The following is an 18209-nucleotide window of genomic DNA, read 5'->3' as shown; positions in this document are numbered from 1 at the left end:
GTTGGCACTGAGGAAACACCTCTGAAAATTGAGTCTATTCCCCACCTGCCATATTCTCATCTTCTGACAAACAAAATTCATTGAACAAAAAACAATCTCTCTCCTGCCAATGCTTTGTCCACTGCACTTTCCAATCTGATTGAAAAACATGCTTCTAAGATACAATTTCTAAGATAATTCTGCTAACACTTCGATGCAAGCAACTTCTGATGTAGAGGCTGCTGGAACAGAATCTGGGTCCAAGATGCTAGTGGTCTAAATGAGTGAAGAAAAACAGGATAACTGGAACATTATGCATATTTATTTCATTTTTATTCGACAGCTATCCTTCTACAGGGTCTGAAGAGTTGTCTGCTTCCACAGGAAGCTTTCCGCACTGACCACAAATGGTGAAGAGACCCAGTAGGTGTCAAAATCTTCTGGGAGCTGCTAACTAATCTGGCTTACCAATTGGAAGCTCAGGCCTACTAATGAAACAGTAACAGGCATGAAAGCATGAAGCCTAACTCTTTGAGAGGTATGGCCAGAAATCCACACAAGCTGGTGATGAAGCAATATAGAAATGATTAAATCAAATATCACAGTATGATCAGTTGTTTACAGAAATCTCCAAACGATTCAAACTTTACCTATCAACAATATGACAATATTAAAGTAAAAAGTAAGCTGATTTTAGCTCTCTAATTCTGCATTCACTTGAAGCTCCTTGGTATTCTAGGACTTTAAAGTCAAGCCTTGGAAACTGCTCACATACAGTGTGGAGTATTCTAAAGTAATGGCTGCTAAGCCTCTCTTTTTTTTCCTTCTTCAGATTGATCTAATTAAAACCCTTGATAAACTTTATGGACTCTAATATTTCCAGCTGAGTGACTGAAACCAAGAGGGTGTGCCTCAAGGCAGCAAGGCAACAATGATAAGCAGCAGGTTAGCCACTAATTTCGCAGCCAGGGTAGATTGTGAAAGTGTGATGTTCTGATATCCAAGAAAGTGTTCAGGAGAGAATAGGATAAATCAAGTTTAATAACTCTGCTCCTAATTGTTCCCTCAATGCTCCACTCTAATTACTTGGAGAACTCTCCTGACTGTCACCTGATATTAAGTTGTTCGAGGCTGAGTGTGGAGCAGTGAGATAATCAATAAACATTTAGTGGGGAGAAGAATGAAGATCCTGTTAAGCAGTGGGAACCTGCAGCACCCAAAGCCCTTCTGCTCATGAGAAAACCTATGGGAGAGCCATAGTGATTGCAAAGCAATAATCCAAAGCACTGTTTTCAGGCCTTGAGGCCTTTAGGCAACAGTACATTGGAGAAAAAAAGGTTAACACGGTCACCCTAATTACAGCCCATTTTCACATTCTTCATATATAAGCGTAGACAAGCCAATTAGGTAGAAAGGAAGATAAGGGAAGTTTTATTTGTATACTAATTAAACCCCTGATGAAATTAAAGGAAAAACATACAGCTCTGTAATTGTGTCTGAGAAAGGTCACTTCAGGTTCAGTTATCAGAAAAGCACAGCCTTGAGATATTTCACTTAATCCACAATATAGCCCTTATTTTGCCCCCCAGGTCTTAGTATTTACAAAAATAAGAAAATTTCAAAACCCGATAATGCATTTATCTTGAAATGTTTTCTGTGGACAATTACAATTGTTAGAAAGTTAAGGCTAAATATGATAAGAAGAATGAAGGTTTTAAAAACCTACTATGTCTGCACATAGTTCTGTGAAGATGCTGAGCTTTCACTTTCAAGCACAAGTGATTCTCAACCAACTTAGAAGCCAAACTCCAATTTATTGACATTCTGTAAAATGCCAGCTATCTGTTTAGTTCAGATATTTCGGCACTCAGGTCCTAATTTGGGCATCATTGCACCTCCTCCTCTATAGCCCACCAAGATCTCAGATCAGCTCAGTTTTCATCAGAATCTTTAGAAGGAGCTCCCTTTAGAGATAATTTAGACTTAAGCTTTCCCCCCCCCCCCCCGCCCCCCCATAAACTGAGCATGAAAAAAATATTTGCCAGGGAGAACAGCAAGTAACTGATAGCACCAAAGAAAAATTTCATTGGATGTCTGTCAGCTGGCTGCTTCCTCAAGTAGTTTTACCAACCTTAGGCTTTGCAGTGCAGAATCTTTCTTCAACAATAGTTACAAAAATAAATTGAAGTTTAACACTATCATTCTATACACACCAAAAAGCATTCTATTCAAAAGATAACAGATGAACAATCACTCTAGACAATGACAGCCATACAGTTTAAATTCATGCAAAGCATGTGTGACACATTAATACTGAGAGAATATTTTCCAAGATCAACGAAAGCCAGATCAAACTGCTTACTAAATTGGATTTAAACTACACAGACACGACACAGCACTACAAGATATGCCAATATACTGCAGTATGTGTATGATGAACTAATTAATCAAAGTTAAGATTTTGTCTTCGGGTTGAATTTTTATATGTAATTTTCCTATTCAGGTGTAAAATATTACTTTCTAAAAGATCCGCATGCTGAATACATCCTGCAAACTGTCCTAAACACATAACTAATAAAATTCCATAATGAAAAAATTACAAAATTTATCCAGTCTTACACCAGTTGAAACACACTTCCCTGTTATCCCTGTTGGCAACTGGCATCTTCAGGATCGTCTGAGTGCCCCACAAAGGACAGTCTACAGATAATCTAGGGAATTCTTGCATCTTCAAAAGGTCCAAATCCAAAAGGGTGCAAGAAGTTACATTAATTTAATGTCAACTCTAGTTTTAGTGTGCATGACTGCAATGCAAACCAAATTACATTAAACTCTGCAGCTGAATTTCCACAGGATGGTTTCTGAAAAAACTCATCAAAAGAAAACTCATCAAGAAAAACTCAAGATGAAACTTCTATGAAAATAGGAGATCAAAAATCTTAAGAGAAAAAAGTTCTATGGAGAAAAATTATAACTGCAACTTCTCATCAATATATTTTTAAAAAATCTAAGACATACATTTAGCTCTACATCAACAAACAAGATGGATTTACACTTCCCAATTGGAAACCAAGGTGCAGTATCAACATACTATATCTGGATTCACTGTGTGTTTCACAGTGGCTGCTGTGTCTTGAAACAGTTAGAACTGAACTCCATGTGGCTTTTGTGCAAAGCAGAGCTAACCTGAGGCTAACCACTCATGACATGCTTTCAATAACAAATGCTTTCACATGCCCTTTAAACTTCTCTAAGGAAAGAAATATGAGTACTCCAAAGGACATCTGAATGAGGTGTATCTGCTTTGCACAAAAAACAGTGATTTTTTTTTTAACCTCTTTGCTACTGGATCCTTACAGTGACAGCAACAATCTTTTCATATCCTGGCATTCTGAGAAAGGACATACTTGATGACTCTTCTCTGAAGTACGTGATGTAGTATGGAATCAGTTAAACATGGTTTATCTAACCATGTGCAAAATGGCTCTTCATATCTTTGAAAGTGCCATGTGTGATGAGGTCACAGAGAATAAGTGTGTCCACTAAGTAAACAGTAACACCAGCCAGCACAATGATATTAATAAAAAAATCAAAATACTGGTGAATGAAGTGATACTTGCAGACACGTTTGCACGTTTCTGACACCATGTCAAATACAATTGCTTGTGACTGTTTTATGTGAGGAACATTTACAATGTTTGAGCACAAATGATGTTAACATTAGAAAGCTTTAGCCAAATAAGCACCTTAAAAAAGTCAAGCAATTCTCTAAAGACAATTTCAAGTCATGTAAAGGCACACGTACCTTAAAATCAGCTTTGTTATACAATTATTCTACAAGATCTAGGACCCAAGTATTAAGAGACATTTCAATAAAAATTTATTCTAGAGTTGTCCAATGGACTGGATGGGGAAAATGCACATGCTTTCTCCTTGCAAGAGACTTTTCTTACTAAAGTAATTTGAAAAAGTGGGCGCTCACACTGTGAAAGCGAATGGCATTGTCTATGTATGTCTAGCCAAAGGTCCAGTTATTGACTGATGCATAGCTCTAGGACATCTGAGGAAATTTAGGTGCTTCAAGTATTTTAACTGCAGTGGTCCAGGCTGGATTACAGCGCCTCAAAGACTTAAAGCTAGATTTAATATCTCTGTGCTACAATTCAGACCTGTTTCTCAAGAGAAAATCTATTCTAATCTACAAGAAAGGAATGCATTTTTCAATTGCATTAGCTCAAAATTTTTAGCAAAGGATAACTGAAAATGCTTTATGAAGTCACTGAACTGCATATGCTTTAAAGTTATTGTGAATTAAAAGACCTTATAAATTTATATACAGCAGTTATTACTGAAAAATTCCATATAATAACACTTCCTTCTTAAAAGAAACCCTATGTTCACGTCACTCAGCTTCAAAGTAAGTAAAACTAAAAAAACTCCTGTTTATTCAAAAAATACAAACCACTTACATGTAAGTTAGATCCTTAAAGGCTGTTAGTATTATTAACAAAAGCATAAGCGTTAAAGTGTGTTAGATAGGTACACTGCTGCATCTGAAGAGAAACAGAAGTTGAAAAAGTTGAGGGACAATCTTTTGAATACCAAGATGAACTGGGCCTTCCAGACATACACTAATCCAATCAGATAATAATTAAGCCCCCCTTTTAAACAATGTTTTGGAAAATGTTGAAAGACATAATAAAAATTATGCACATAATAACCTAGACATTTTTATCATCTTCTAAGTAATTTTTGTTAGCATTACTGGAAAGCTACAGAGAAAGATTATACCACCATAACAGAACAAAGACAATTTTAGAAAAACTCAGGTTTTATCACTGTGGTTTTTAAGTGTATTAGAAAAAAATGTGATGTTGAAAGGGAACAAATTTTTGGAGTCACATGCATGGTGGCATGATCACATGATCATTAACACCTCATTCACTTCTAACTTGGTACCTGACGACTGATAGGGTTTTTTTCCTCCCCAAAAAAGTAAATTCCTCCTTGAGGGATAACAAAAAGGGGGAGGGGCGATGGAAAGGGGAGGGAGGGAACAGAAAGGGAGGATTACAGATAAGGGGAGGGTCAGAAAGAGGGGGATGACAGAAGGAGGGGAGAGAGAAAGGAGGAGGGGAGAGAGAAGGTGGCCGGCAATACAGAAAGTGGGGGGAGACAGACTGCAGGGAGACAGACTGAACGGAAGACAGACAGGTGGGACAGAAAGGGAGGGACAGAATGGGCGGGGGACAGAAAGGGGAGAGACAGAAGGGGGAGTCAAAGAAGGATGGGAGACAGAAGGGGGGCTGAAAGAAGGGGGGATGACAGAAAAAGGGAACGAGACAGAAAAAGGAGGGGTGACAGAAAAAGGGGGGACGACAGAAAGGGAGGATGACAAAAAGGGAGGAAGAAAGACAGGAAGGGGGAGTGGGGAAGACGGAAAGGGGGAGTGGGGAGTCAGGAGGAATGAAGGATCATGTCCTACTCGTCTTAATGACCTGCATTACCAGTGACGTTTCTAAGCCCAGGAACAGACTAACTTAAGTTCTCTAAACAGTATTCTTCCATTGGATCTGCATCACTCTCTTTGTTTGGAATAATTCTAAATCATAACAGTTAGTTAAAATAATTCAGAAGGGAAGAGAAACAACATCAATAGAATTATTCACAATGACAATTTCATTCCTATTGTTTGTTTTAAAAGGCATACACTTTGAAGTCAGTGGCAATCTGGACACAGACTGAAAAATCATCAGGGACACGTCAAATCACACAGCATCCTGCTTCAGAACTAAAATTAAGAACCAAGTATTCTGGTACCCTGGCTGTATGTCTTTTCTTGAGACAATGATTAAAAATGGGAATCCTAAGAATCTGTAGAATCATTTCAAGAAATTTTCTGAACAATTTTCTGAAAATTTTCACCTTCAGTTCCAAGTGAGAAAATACACTGTCCATGACCCCCATATACTGGTCATCCCAGTTAAGTTATTTTAGTGCTGCAGGTCATTCTTGCAGCAGTTTGTTGGAAGAGGCTGCTGCACAATTCCAAATTAGCCAGAGAAAGTTATGGACAGTGACAAGTATGTTAATTTATGTCAGCTAAAGTTTTGATCTCGCTTCATCAGAGTTTTTAATCTTCATTAATTAATGAATTTGACGATTTTTTTTTTTTTATGTGGCACTAACAGATTAAGATTTCAGGACTTCAGCAGATTTATCACTTTATACAGTCTACATTCCAACACTGAGGTCTCCTTCAGAAGAGTTCTGACCAAACCAAACATTTGTATTCAGGTGTATGTGTTTCACAGATAGCCTCAAATGCTGTTCAATGTATGCATATTTTATTTTAATATTATTCCAGCCACATTCTGCTGCATGAAGTATCTGCAGGGGGAAAACACACAATACATACATGATTATCACTTTTACTCTTTAAAACTCAATGAAATAAGAATGAATTGAGAAATATGTAATTTCATAGTAAAAGGTCCATTCTTTTATACAGGTCACCCCTACCTCTCCTTCATTAAAAACAGAAGCGTAGTCATCTTAGCAGAAAGAACAGACATAGTAAAATAAAATGTTAACTAAAATAAAATGTAACTTCTAAATCGATTTGTTGAAAAAGTACCAAAGATATATTACACCCCAATATTGTGCAAAGAGATCCAAGTGCTACGAAGGCATATCTTCCTCCCCTCTGTGTATGCCTTACGGCATACCAAGTGCCAACCAAAAGCACAAACCTTAACAAGAAAGATGTTCTTCTGAGCATGGTACACACAGATCCTGAAACAGCCACAGTAAACACTGACAGTGATAAATCACTGCATCTGTTAAATTGAATTATTATTCACATTTGTCACTTTTTGGTATGTTTCCTCAGTGTAAGACAAAATGGCACCATGATGGTACAGAACTTGAAAAATTACCTGCTTCACTCACCTATGGAAGCAGCAGTAATAAATATACCTTGCTACTGAACCCATTGGGTGATACCACATAACCAATTATTTAGTTAATTATCTTTTGGGCGGTTGAGTTGTTTCTTTTTAAGAACACTTTTTTCATTCACACAACTGAGAAATTTTCTTGTACAACAGTGAAGTACTATTTATAAATAAAATCTTGGGACCGTTACTTACAATTGGGAACCTTAATACATAAATTTTAAACTTAATTAATTCTTATGTAGTTCACAGACAAATAAGAAACCCTAACCAACAATTATGGTTGGATTACTTCAGATGGGAAGTTTTAAAGTAAAGTAATAGCTTTTTACAAATTCCTTCTAACTGAGATAGTAATAAGATTCATGTAACAATAAGAACGTTACTAGATTTTCCATATATTCGTATTGTAAAAGTGAACACAGAAATTCAGGCAACAAAAAAGTAATTTCTGTTTTGAGTTAGTTACCCTGCTACAATCTCAAAGACCTTCCATGCTTTTTCTGATAAAAAGATAGCTATAGATTTTGGAAGCTTAATGTGGTGTAAATTTTGAAAAAATGTGCCTTAGAAAGTCATCAAAAATCTAATGAAAACAGAGTGCTGAATTAAATTCAAACCACAAATTACTTTAAAGATAGGCGTGGCCGCTGTCATTCTTTGTAGTCAAGAAAGGAGAACAAAGTGCAAAAGAATGCATACCTTCCTTTAGCCTTATGTCATTTAGATACATACGTAATTATATTCCAAAAGATTATATTCCAGTAGGTATTTACGAGTTAGTTACTTACAGATTCAGAAGAGGATATAAAGATCATTACAGAGTTAATTTCACACAAATAGAAAGGGAGATCATGGGAAGACCTGAGGTAAAAAAAAATGATAGGGCCCAAGAGATATCCTAGTTAAACAAAAGCAAGAAGCAAATCTACATATAAAGGAATCGTATACGAAGAACCTGTAGAGTAGAAAATCCAACACATTGATATCTAAACTACTAGGAAAAATGGGGTTTAGAACATGTCTTTAAAAACATCACATGCTGTTTTAAAGATCTATTGATCCCCTCTGCCAATCTCAAGGTAACAAAGTTACTTTGTAGTTGACCCAATGCTATAAAAAAGATCTCCCAGGCACCGGATTTAACAAGGAGCCTTTCTATATTTTGGAGTGAAAACTGAAACATAGTTGAAAGACTTGAAATAACAGGGATAAAAAGTATATAAGTACATATGCTTAATAGCTACACATTGTAATTACACAATAATGCCATATTTCTTCAAAATTACATGTCAATAAATCTTTCTCACTGCACTACAAAATCCAAGGTCATGGACAGAGGTGTTTATTAGTGTAATTACAATGCAGCAATAAAGTCATTAAGCTTTTGAATCCAAATATTGTTCCACTTATTCTCCCCTCCCCCCAAGGGAGGCAAATAGTTCCTACAAATAAAAAATGAAGAGAATATTGGAAATTACTTTTGAGTGACTACAGAAATGCTCTGGTTCATGCAATTACTTTGTTAAAGTTTTCCTTTATTTTATCTTTGACAGAATATCAGCTTTTTTTTTAATGGCATAGTGCAGCAAACAGACTCAAGATGAAAAGTATTCTCTGAAATAGGCAAGGTTACTACACTGTAAAGTTATAAATAAAGCATTCTAGGTTCCATCGTGTGCCAGTTATTAATATATTAGACCAATATAAACAAGGTCTTAGCCATCTGTTGAGAAGTAAGTTGCAGTCCAAATTACTGACTCTTGTTTCTACATTAGTTTCCTTATTCCTGGGTACAATTCTCCCTGCCTTGGTTACTTGCCTTCCTGCACAAACTACCAGAAGGGCACTTAAGTGCATAATTAGTAAAATGACTGTTGAAACCAGACTACTGAATCGGACTAGCACGATCAAACTTGTTCTGTAATTTTCTACAGAAGGGAAAACCTATTCTTACTTGGAAATTAACTCCTGGCTATAATTAGCTTTCAAAGATTAACTAAAGTGATATTGTGCAATCATGACTTAATCCAGTGTTCTCTCTCACTGCCTAAATGACACCCAAATTATTCTAACAGTGAGAGCACTCTCCTTAGTTATCTTAAACTCTTTGACACGTTAAAAATAAAAGATGAATTTTTCTAACACAAGGATGCCTTTTCTTATTATTATGTTTACAACTGACTAGATTGACCATAAATGTAATAAATTGGCAATTCCTTTCACTCTGATCTTAACATAAAGTACAAGTAATTTTAGAGATTATTTTCTTACTATACAAAGATAGTGAACAATTTGCCTCACAAAACCAGACTGAATAATATAATATTAATACTAACAAAAAAAAAAATTTTCTAGTAAGATAATTTTTAAAAAAATAACAAAAAGTGTTCATCTGGTATGAATGTGTGCTCAACTTCCAGTGTAAAATCCTAGCATTGCTCAAATTCAAATGAAGTATTACTGACATTCAATTTTCAAAACTGGACAAAAGAGGAACTGCACAGGAATGAAACAGTAAAAAAATTATAACACCAATATCTTTTCAATATAATAGCTTCTAACTAAATAATGTTTGTGTGACTCATACCACAAAAATTGAATTTGTTGTACTGAACATCATATTAATGCAAACACATAACTAGCTTGTAACTATAAATCTTAACTTTATTCTTTCTCCTATCCTGCTCATTACTTACATATTTTCCAGAAAGTCTGACGCAGGATAGTTATGGCAGACCTTCGACAACTTGGTGGTAGTTCCTTCGTTGCTTCATAGAAGACTACAGAGCAAATGCAATACTTCTCTAAAGGCCACATACTGACCTCAGTCCCTCCAGGCTATTCATGCTGATACTGATGAATGTTCTAGGCACAGAACAAAGGAAATACAGAGACCTAACAACCTGACTGGAAATGTTAGTTCAGCAGGGAAAGGCAGGGATCAATAGTCCTAATGAGGTGATGCTCAAAGTGAAAAAAAAAGTTTGTGATTTAAAAAAAATAAGATAAAGTAGTAGTGAGTAAAACAATAGAACAAACAAACTTCCTGGACAAACCATAGAAGATAGAAATTTAAGGTGAAGTTTAAATTTAGATATCTGAAGCCTAGATTGAGTAGCAGAATGCAGACTTTGTCACAGTCATGTTCTCTTTCCTCCTGTGAAGAGAAGTTCTCAGTTCCAGTTCAGAACAGGATGCTCTTCGTGTCTCTCCTATTATATAAAAATAACAGCTGCTAGAAGGAAGCTTGGGAAGACTATCTCTTCCCATATAACTAAATACCACGTATAGTGCATTGCAATCTTTAAACAAGAAAACACATAGGATGTGCTCCAGGGGAAGTCTTCAGTTGACCTAACTCCTTGAAGACTTCCTGTCTAAGAATTTATCAGTAGTGGAAGTTACATAACAGAAGGAGAATGAGCAGGCTTACTTATTTCACAAATAGTGTTAATGCAAACAGAAATACATACAAAATTCTTTAACCTGTAATTTACTGTAATAAGGAATCATATGACCTTTTTTGACTAAGAACAGGGCAGGCAACAATGCTAGTCTTATCTACTCTACAAATTATTTAGGTGTTCAAAACATACAGAGCATGGAAACTAAAAAAAAAATTGTAATTAATGAATTACGAATTTCAGTTTCTAATCCACTCAAGGGGAGCATGCTTCTCTTTAACATGCTAGACTTGATAAATACAAATTCTCTAACAAATTCTCATCTAACAAATTAAGTTAGATGCTTATGGTAATCAGCTATACTGCTTTTTTTAAAGAATAACCTTTAATTTAGCTGGATAAGGTACAGAAATCCTGTTTCTTGCCCAAGGAAAAAAAGATTTCTGGGAATCAACAGTATTCCTCAGTGCACCCAAACACTAACATACCTTCCAACTTAAGATGTTCAAGAATTAAAAAAAAAAACTCCAAAACCTATTTCTGTTATTACAGTGATTATAATCTTTGCCATCCTATTTTAGAAGCTTGAAAATCACTTGGTCTTTCTCATATAAGTTGGACCTTTTAACCTTTCTGTAAGTTAGAATACAGCATCATTTGCAGAAATAGCTAATTACAAAAATGACTTGCAACTTGTGCGCAGTGGTATTAATAAACGACACTCAATAAATAATTGAAGTGATCTTTCAGGGAACATGTGGCAATACATGAACATAGAGGAAAAGCAAGAAAAACTAGTGAATTGTGTACCACCCTCACATGAAATCCACACCAATAACACAGAGCCTGCTCAGGGAAAACATTTGTTTTCTAACAAAGACAGAAATCGCTATCTTCATCAGAATCTAATTAATTTGGATGTGTCTATTTAACAAAGAACACTACACTTTCGGACCACAGAATATGTAAATAATGATTTAAATTAAATAGCTTATGAAAATAAACACTCCAAACCCTCCCAGCAGAAAACATTTCTGTGAATGTTATCAATGTATTTGGATGAGATTCTTTACTCATTTAAGCTGTCACAAATCAATGGCAGCTTCACTAAACTCACTAGAGTATATGAGCCCAAAATTTAGGGTATCATCTTCTAAAACATGTATTGAAGACTATTTTGAGGCAGATCACTAGCAAGCTACACATATTGCACTTGAAATGCACACAGAGTTATTTGTTAACCATTTATAGGACATGCTCCATAAAAGAAACCTTAAAAGACAGTTTTTATTACAAGTACTAACCTACCTACAAGGAAGTAAATATATATATAGTGTCTGTCAATGGAAGAAAAAGTATTTTTAAAGGAATTAAGAAATGCTTGTATAAGGAGTAAAAATTATGTCTCCTATAGGTGTCTGCTTAGCATTTGTGTAAAAGTCTCTCTTGAAAGACAGGGGAATCAGAGCTACTGATTTACCTCATCTAATAAAACAGTAGTGTAAAAGAGTTAGTTCCAGCTGACCTTGAATGTAATTGGCTACCTTGGATGTCTCCATGGTATATGCCATTAAGAAGATAAAAATATACAGGATTAAAATCTGAACCGATAAAGCTAAGAAATTAAGTATTACTCGTTTAATAACCTACTTTATGAAAGTATGTGAATACCAAAATATCTCCTTATTGACTGCTGTTGAAGTGTGAGAAGTTTAAAAACAAGTTATCAAAAAGTAAAAACTATCTAACACCTTTTCTCCTTACTAAAAACTATAAATAAACAATTCAAAGCAAGGTTTTTAAACTCCATTACACTCTACTCCATACAAAAACACTTTTACACCACTATACTCTCCAACTTTTTACTTAAACTTGATCTAAACCTATAGATTATTTTGTATCTTAAGATGAAAATTGAGGCCTATTTTTTCTATTTTATGTTTTCAGAGCAACAGTCCTCTTGCATACTTCTGTACTATTTAACAGTTTAAATGCTTATGCAATTGCAAGAACACTGTTTTAAAAGGTCAGGGTTATTACAAAGATGAGATCGTTCCACTATACTGCAAAACAAGAGCTACAGAAAACTGATTAACCAAGATTAAAAAAGACTGTCAGTTCAAAAGCCAGGGGAAAAGCAGAGACTATTTCTGCCTGTCATGAATAAAGTCATGAATAAAGTGAGATTGTGGTGAACTATGTGGGGAAAAAAACTTATAAAATACATTTTTTCAAATTTTAAAAGCAGACATGTAGAGCTCAAAATTAAAAAAAGTCCTTTTACCCCTTGGTATCAAAGTAATTTGTGTCAGACTGCTACTTGAATTTAGGAAGTGCAGGTTTGGAACTGTAAAAAATGATAAAAACTGAAGGCAAGATGATGATGTGGGAAGTACACATTATCAAATAATATATGCATGATTTAAAAAAAAATCAAGAAACACTAGATCATGAACATATATTGCCATGCTATCACAAGTGATCCTGTTTTCTTCACAAATACAGGCTGTTACAAATACAATGCAATTTTGTGCTAACTATTGTAGTAAACATCACGAAGGAATTAAGAGACATGAATTAACCTTCTGGTATTTAAACAGAAATTTAGGTACAGCAGATGGCAACAAGTTTGCATCTTAAATTTGGTTCAAAACTCCATCCTGGAAAGGACTGAGAATTATGGAGTAATACATCTAGAAAACCACATCAGTGTAACTATAAGTTTCAGCTCTAAGGCTTATTTTTGTCAACTTTCTTAGCCTCTATCTTATCCACTATCAGACAGATTATTACCTTTTATTTTACCTTTACAGCTTTCAGCTATAATCAAGCTTTTTCACTAAACCAAGTTGATCCAGCAGCAAACAAGTGTTAGGGGTATTAGGATGCATTTTAGGACCACTACTGTCTCAAAAAAACTGTATCTAGCCTTGAATTAATAAAAAACAGCTGTTAAATCTAATTCAGTATCAAATAATCCATGAAATAGATTTGTTTAAAACACCATCCTCTATTTTAAATGCCTACAATTGACTTTTGGTTGCATTTCATCTGAACTAATGTAAAAGAATGTTTTACATAGTGAAATAACATGCATTACTGTCCAAACAATAGAACCCAATGAAGATTTCAAATAACACCTATCTTCTGTTCTTTCCCTTCTTTATTAGCCTAATAACCATTTAAAAATCTTGACTTAAGCATTTCCCAAGAAATCAAACACAAGTCTAGTGGCTTGTATATAATGAAATTATAACAGAAACAAGAAAGCAACAGTATTAACAAGCACCTTGATTTAAACATTAGGCAAGTTTATTCATACATTGAAATGAACCACCCGCATTCAGAGGACTGGCAGGGAGAAAAAACATGAAGATCAACGGTAAACTGGAAATGTCATTGGCTTTCACCCCTAGTGAAGTAAGACTTTTTTAGTACATAATCCTGCTAATGAAAATCCTTAATAAATTCAACAATATCCTTCAGCTTCCTCCAAACTTATATCACTTCAACTCTGCTGCAAGTCATTCTCCTTGACATCCATTTTCGCTGTTATATTTTCAACAGTGGTTTCTGACATTTCTACTAGTTTCGTAGCTTGTATCTTTTTGGTTCTCCTCCTGCCTCTTGTCATTTCTTACCACATCCTCCCTAAATCCTCCTCAGAATCACAAGTGCTGCTTCTTCTCAAAATATGAGTGAAGCAGTCTCTTTCACTCAGCTATCAATTCACAGAAGAATACTGAGAAGTGGAAAGACAGAGGTAGGGCTGAAAAGCAGACGGGAGCAGCAAAGCTTGCTTAAGATAAAAAATAAATAAAAGCTGCAGCAGTCAGGTCACCACACATTACTCACCTGCCATCACAAGGTTTCTTCTCTTCCCATGTTAGATATCCACCTGGTTTCAAACCTTTTATTCTCTGTCTGTGACTTGATTTGCTGTGATAGATTCTGGTAATATCTTTTCCCTCATTATCCAGTAAAAATTCTAAAACCTGATGAAAAAGGATCTTTCTCTACTCTCTCCTTCCATATTTCAAATAGGCAAGTGCATTCTCTACCCAAAAATAATCTGTCGTAAATAGCTAATCCAGGTTTTAAAATATTCTTATGATCTCTACCAAAAAAAATCAAAATACTTCTGTTATTTCTTCCTTCATTTTTCCCACAGCCTGCAGAAAACTCATGATAGCTATAACTGCTGCAATGAAGCACATGCAAGAGAACCGGGTGATCAGGCCCAGTCAACATGGGTTTACAAAAGGCAGATCTTGCCAGACTAACCTGATCACCTTCTATGACAAAATGACTCGACTACTGGATGAGGGAAAGACTGTGGATGTAGTCTTCTTAGACTTCGGTAAAGCCTTTGACAGTTTCTCACAGCATTCTGCTTCAGAAACTGTCAGCCTCTGGTCTGGATGGGCGCACACTCTCCTGGGTTGAAAACTGGTTGGATGGCCAGGCCCAGAGAGTGGTGGTCAATGGAGTTAACTCCAGCTGGAGGCCAATTACAAGTGGGGTTCCCCAGGGCTCGGTACTGGGTCCAGCCCTGTTCAATGTCTTTATCAATGACCTGGATGAAGGCATTGAGTGCACCCTCAGCAAGTTTGCAGATGACACTAAGCTGGGTGGAAGTGTGGATCTGGTGGAGGGTAGGGAGGCTCTGCAAAGGGATCTGAACAGTTTGGACCGCTGGGCTGAGGCCAATGGCATGAGGTTCAACAAGGCCAAATGCCGGGTCCTGCACTTGGGGCACAACAACCCTATGCAGTGCTACAGACTGGGGAAAGAGTGGCTGGAGAGCTGCACGGAGGAGAAGGACCTGGGGGTGCTGGTTGACAGCCGACTGAACATGAGCCAGCAGTGTGCTCAGGTGGCCAAGAAGGCCAATGGCACCTTGGCTTGTACCAGAAACAGTGTGACCAGCAGGTCCAGGGAGGTTATTCTCCCTCTGTACTCGGCACTGGTGAGACTGCACTTTGAGTACTGTGTTCAGTTCTGGGCCCCTCACCACAAGAAGGATGTTGAGTCTCTGGAGCGTGTCCAGAGAAGAGCAACAAAGCTGGTGAGGGGGCTGGAGAACAAGTCTTACAAGGAGCGTCTGAGAGAGCTGGGGTTGATTAGCCTGGAGAAGAGGAGGCTGAGGGGAGACCTTATTATTCTCTACAACTACCTGAAAGGAGGTTGGGGAGAGGAGGGAGCTGGCCTCTTCTCCCAAGTGACAGGGGACAGGACAAGGGGGAATGGCCTGAAGCTCCACCAGGGGAGGTTCCGGCTGGATATCAGAAAAAAATTCTTCACAGAAAGTCATCGGGCACTGGAACAGGCTGCCCAGGGAGGTGGTCGAGTCGCCTTCCCTGGAGGTGTTTAAGGAACGGGTGGATGAAGTGCTTAGGGACATGGTTTAAGGGAGTGTTAGGAATGGTTGGACTCGATGATCCAATGGGTCCTTTCCAACCTGTTGATTCTATGATTCTATGATTCTCTTATGTACCATGTAAAATCCAGACACTTCACAGATTACAGATACTGCTGTACACCAATCAGTCACAAAAGCAGAAGAGGCAAGTTACACCTTAAGTTTAATTTCAAAAGTGTTTTCTGAGTGACCTAAAATTTCAGTGGACTGAGTAGTATGTGTGCGTGTTTACTCCTATAATTTTATTTGCATAAGAACTGCAAGCACTGGCTTATTCACCAGAAGGTAAACTGCTGGTGCCTATTTCAGAACGATAATCACCTTACCTTTACAGTTTCATTTAAGATTTGGTTTTTATCTACTTCTTCACTGGAATGCAATTCTAGTTGACTCTTTAACTTCTGTGGCTGTTGCGTCTGCTCTTTCAAAAGCATTTCTGCCTGATGCTCCTGAAGAAATCCATCATTTAATTCTTCACATGCACTTTCAAATCTCTCAAGGGTGATCAATTTCTGATAAGAGAAACAAATTTGATTGTGTAATTGTATTTACTTGTTTACATGCTTGACTTCCGGAGTTCCACTTGTAAAATTATCAAATTCTAAACCGAAAGCACGCTAAAGATGAATGTTTAGGTTTTTAAATACAAAGACAGATCAGCAAACAATAAAATGGCAGACAAGTACATTCATTGTATTTGTTTTGAACAATCATTGAAGGTAATGTAAACACTATGTGTTCATTATTCTATTCAAATTAGCACCCCAGGTCTTAAAGAAGCAATGTTTAAAGCATTTAAATGCTTAAAGAAGCAATCTTAAAGAAGATCTATGTCCCATATTTCAGTGCATATTTTATTAACCATTGTAAACGTCTTCCTGGACTCTTCCTCCCCTCCCTAAAACGTTCCAGAAAGACAATATAATTCTTCAAGGAAAATCATCATCTACAAACTATAAAGGAATTAAAACCCATTAAAAACAAAATTGAATGATTGAATATAATCTTGTCCATATGAGTAAAAAAGTCTATTTTATCAGCTAAGACCAGGAAGGAGAATGGATGTGAAATCATCTATCAAATAATCTCCGTTTGGAAGTGTTTTGATTGGGACACACTGACTGCCAACCAGGCTTCAAGATGAATATTGGGCGCAGCTACCGTAAATGGTGCTCATTCTGTAACACAACTATTTCAGTTATAACATGCATCCATAAAGAACATAAGAAACCTTACTCTCTCACTTTCTCAGATAGCTCAAATATGAATTCGATTCTGAATGCAACCTTCAGAAAATAAGCACAGGAGGAAAGATGTTCAGTGAATCTCCAGCATGCTAAAGTTCCTTCCCCTCCAATAAGAACTGAAGACACAGTTCCATGAGTATGACAGGGAACAAACCAACGACTTACAAAATGGCATCAATCCCTCGCATGCCACGTCCATTACCCACTATACTGTGGCTTCAGGTGGTTAAGAAATCTTTTTATCGTCTCTTCTAATTCCTGTCAGACAGTGGGATTCACGGCTTAGTGAACAAATAATATTTAAGCATATCCATCAGTGATAGTAAAGGGTCAGAGGAATTTGGTGCATATACACTACTGAGATGTAGAAGAGGGCTTTTTTTTTTTTTTTTTTTAACTGGACATAACTTACTCCCTCAAGAAAGAAAATACACTAAGATTCACACTGATTATCTCAGGATGTAACCCACAGTCAAAAGTACGGGAAAACATCTATTGTAATATTCAGCAATATCCATACAAAGTTTAAAACACTATATTTATGCTTTGTGAACTTTTCATGAACACACTTATTGGATACCCTCATTCCAGCTGACTTTACTCTGCTGAAGAGAAATCTATAAACCCTTCTAAGATATGTAAATTACACCATTTTCAACAACTGTATGAAAACCTGAGTTCCTAAAGACCAAACGTAATTTACACAGAATACCTCATTTTATAAATTTAAGAGAAAGTCCTGTGGAAAGGAGATACTTCTAAATACACCTGACAGTCTACTGACATTTACAAGGCAAGTTTCCTAGAAAATTCTGTTAACAGTAGATGGATTTTATACTTGTTTTTCAAAAAGAACACAAATCAAAATTGCATAGAAAAGAGGATCTCTCGTAAGCAGTCTCCTCTAAATCAAATATACTTACGGATTGCTTAAACATATCTAATTGCTTTTGTAGGCTCTGGGCTTTGTCAGCTTCTTTCTTCATCTCACTGAAATTCCATTTGAATTCTGCAAGTTTTAGGCGCAGAGAGCGCCGTTCCACCTCTGCTCTATGAAGTCTTTGTGTAAATTCACATACTTGCTTCTGCAAGAATGCTATGTTTTTCTGTTAGTAAACAAAAACAAATTCAACTGGTATGAAATATGTTATTTTAGCAATAAAATCAGTCACATTTAATACCCAAGTATGGGTATCAC

At 36.4% G+C, this 18209-nt stretch overlaps 1 protein-coding gene across 9 annotated transcripts in view; it reads right to left on the bottom strand.

Annotated features, from left to right (window-relative positions):
- CCDC171 (coiled-coil domain containing 171) overlaps positions 1–18209 on the bottom strand; it is a 166720-nt gene that overhangs the window by 77135 nt on the left and 71376 nt on the right. For all 9 annotated transcript variants that reach the window (XM_054054469.1, XM_054054471.1, XM_054054470.1 and 6 more), the window contains 2 exons: positions 17935–18117; positions 16091–16276 (listed from right to left, as the gene is read on the bottom strand). In XM_054054469.1, the coding sequence (XP_053910444.1) occupies positions 16091–16276; positions 17935–18117 (369 nt within the window). The remainder of the gene's footprint in view (positions 1–16090; positions 16277–17934; positions 18118–18209) is intronic.

This window comes from Cuculus canorus, chromosome Z (genome assembly GCF_017976375.1).
Source record: "Cuculus canorus isolate bCucCan1 chromosome Z, bCucCan1.pri, whole genome shotgun sequence".
Taxonomy (NCBI): domain Eukaryota; kingdom Metazoa; phylum Chordata; class Aves; order Cuculiformes; family Cuculidae; genus Cuculus; species Cuculus canorus.
The sequence above is the reverse complement of the archived record's forward strand: the minus strand, read 5'-3'. Positions and strand labels throughout refer to the sequence as shown.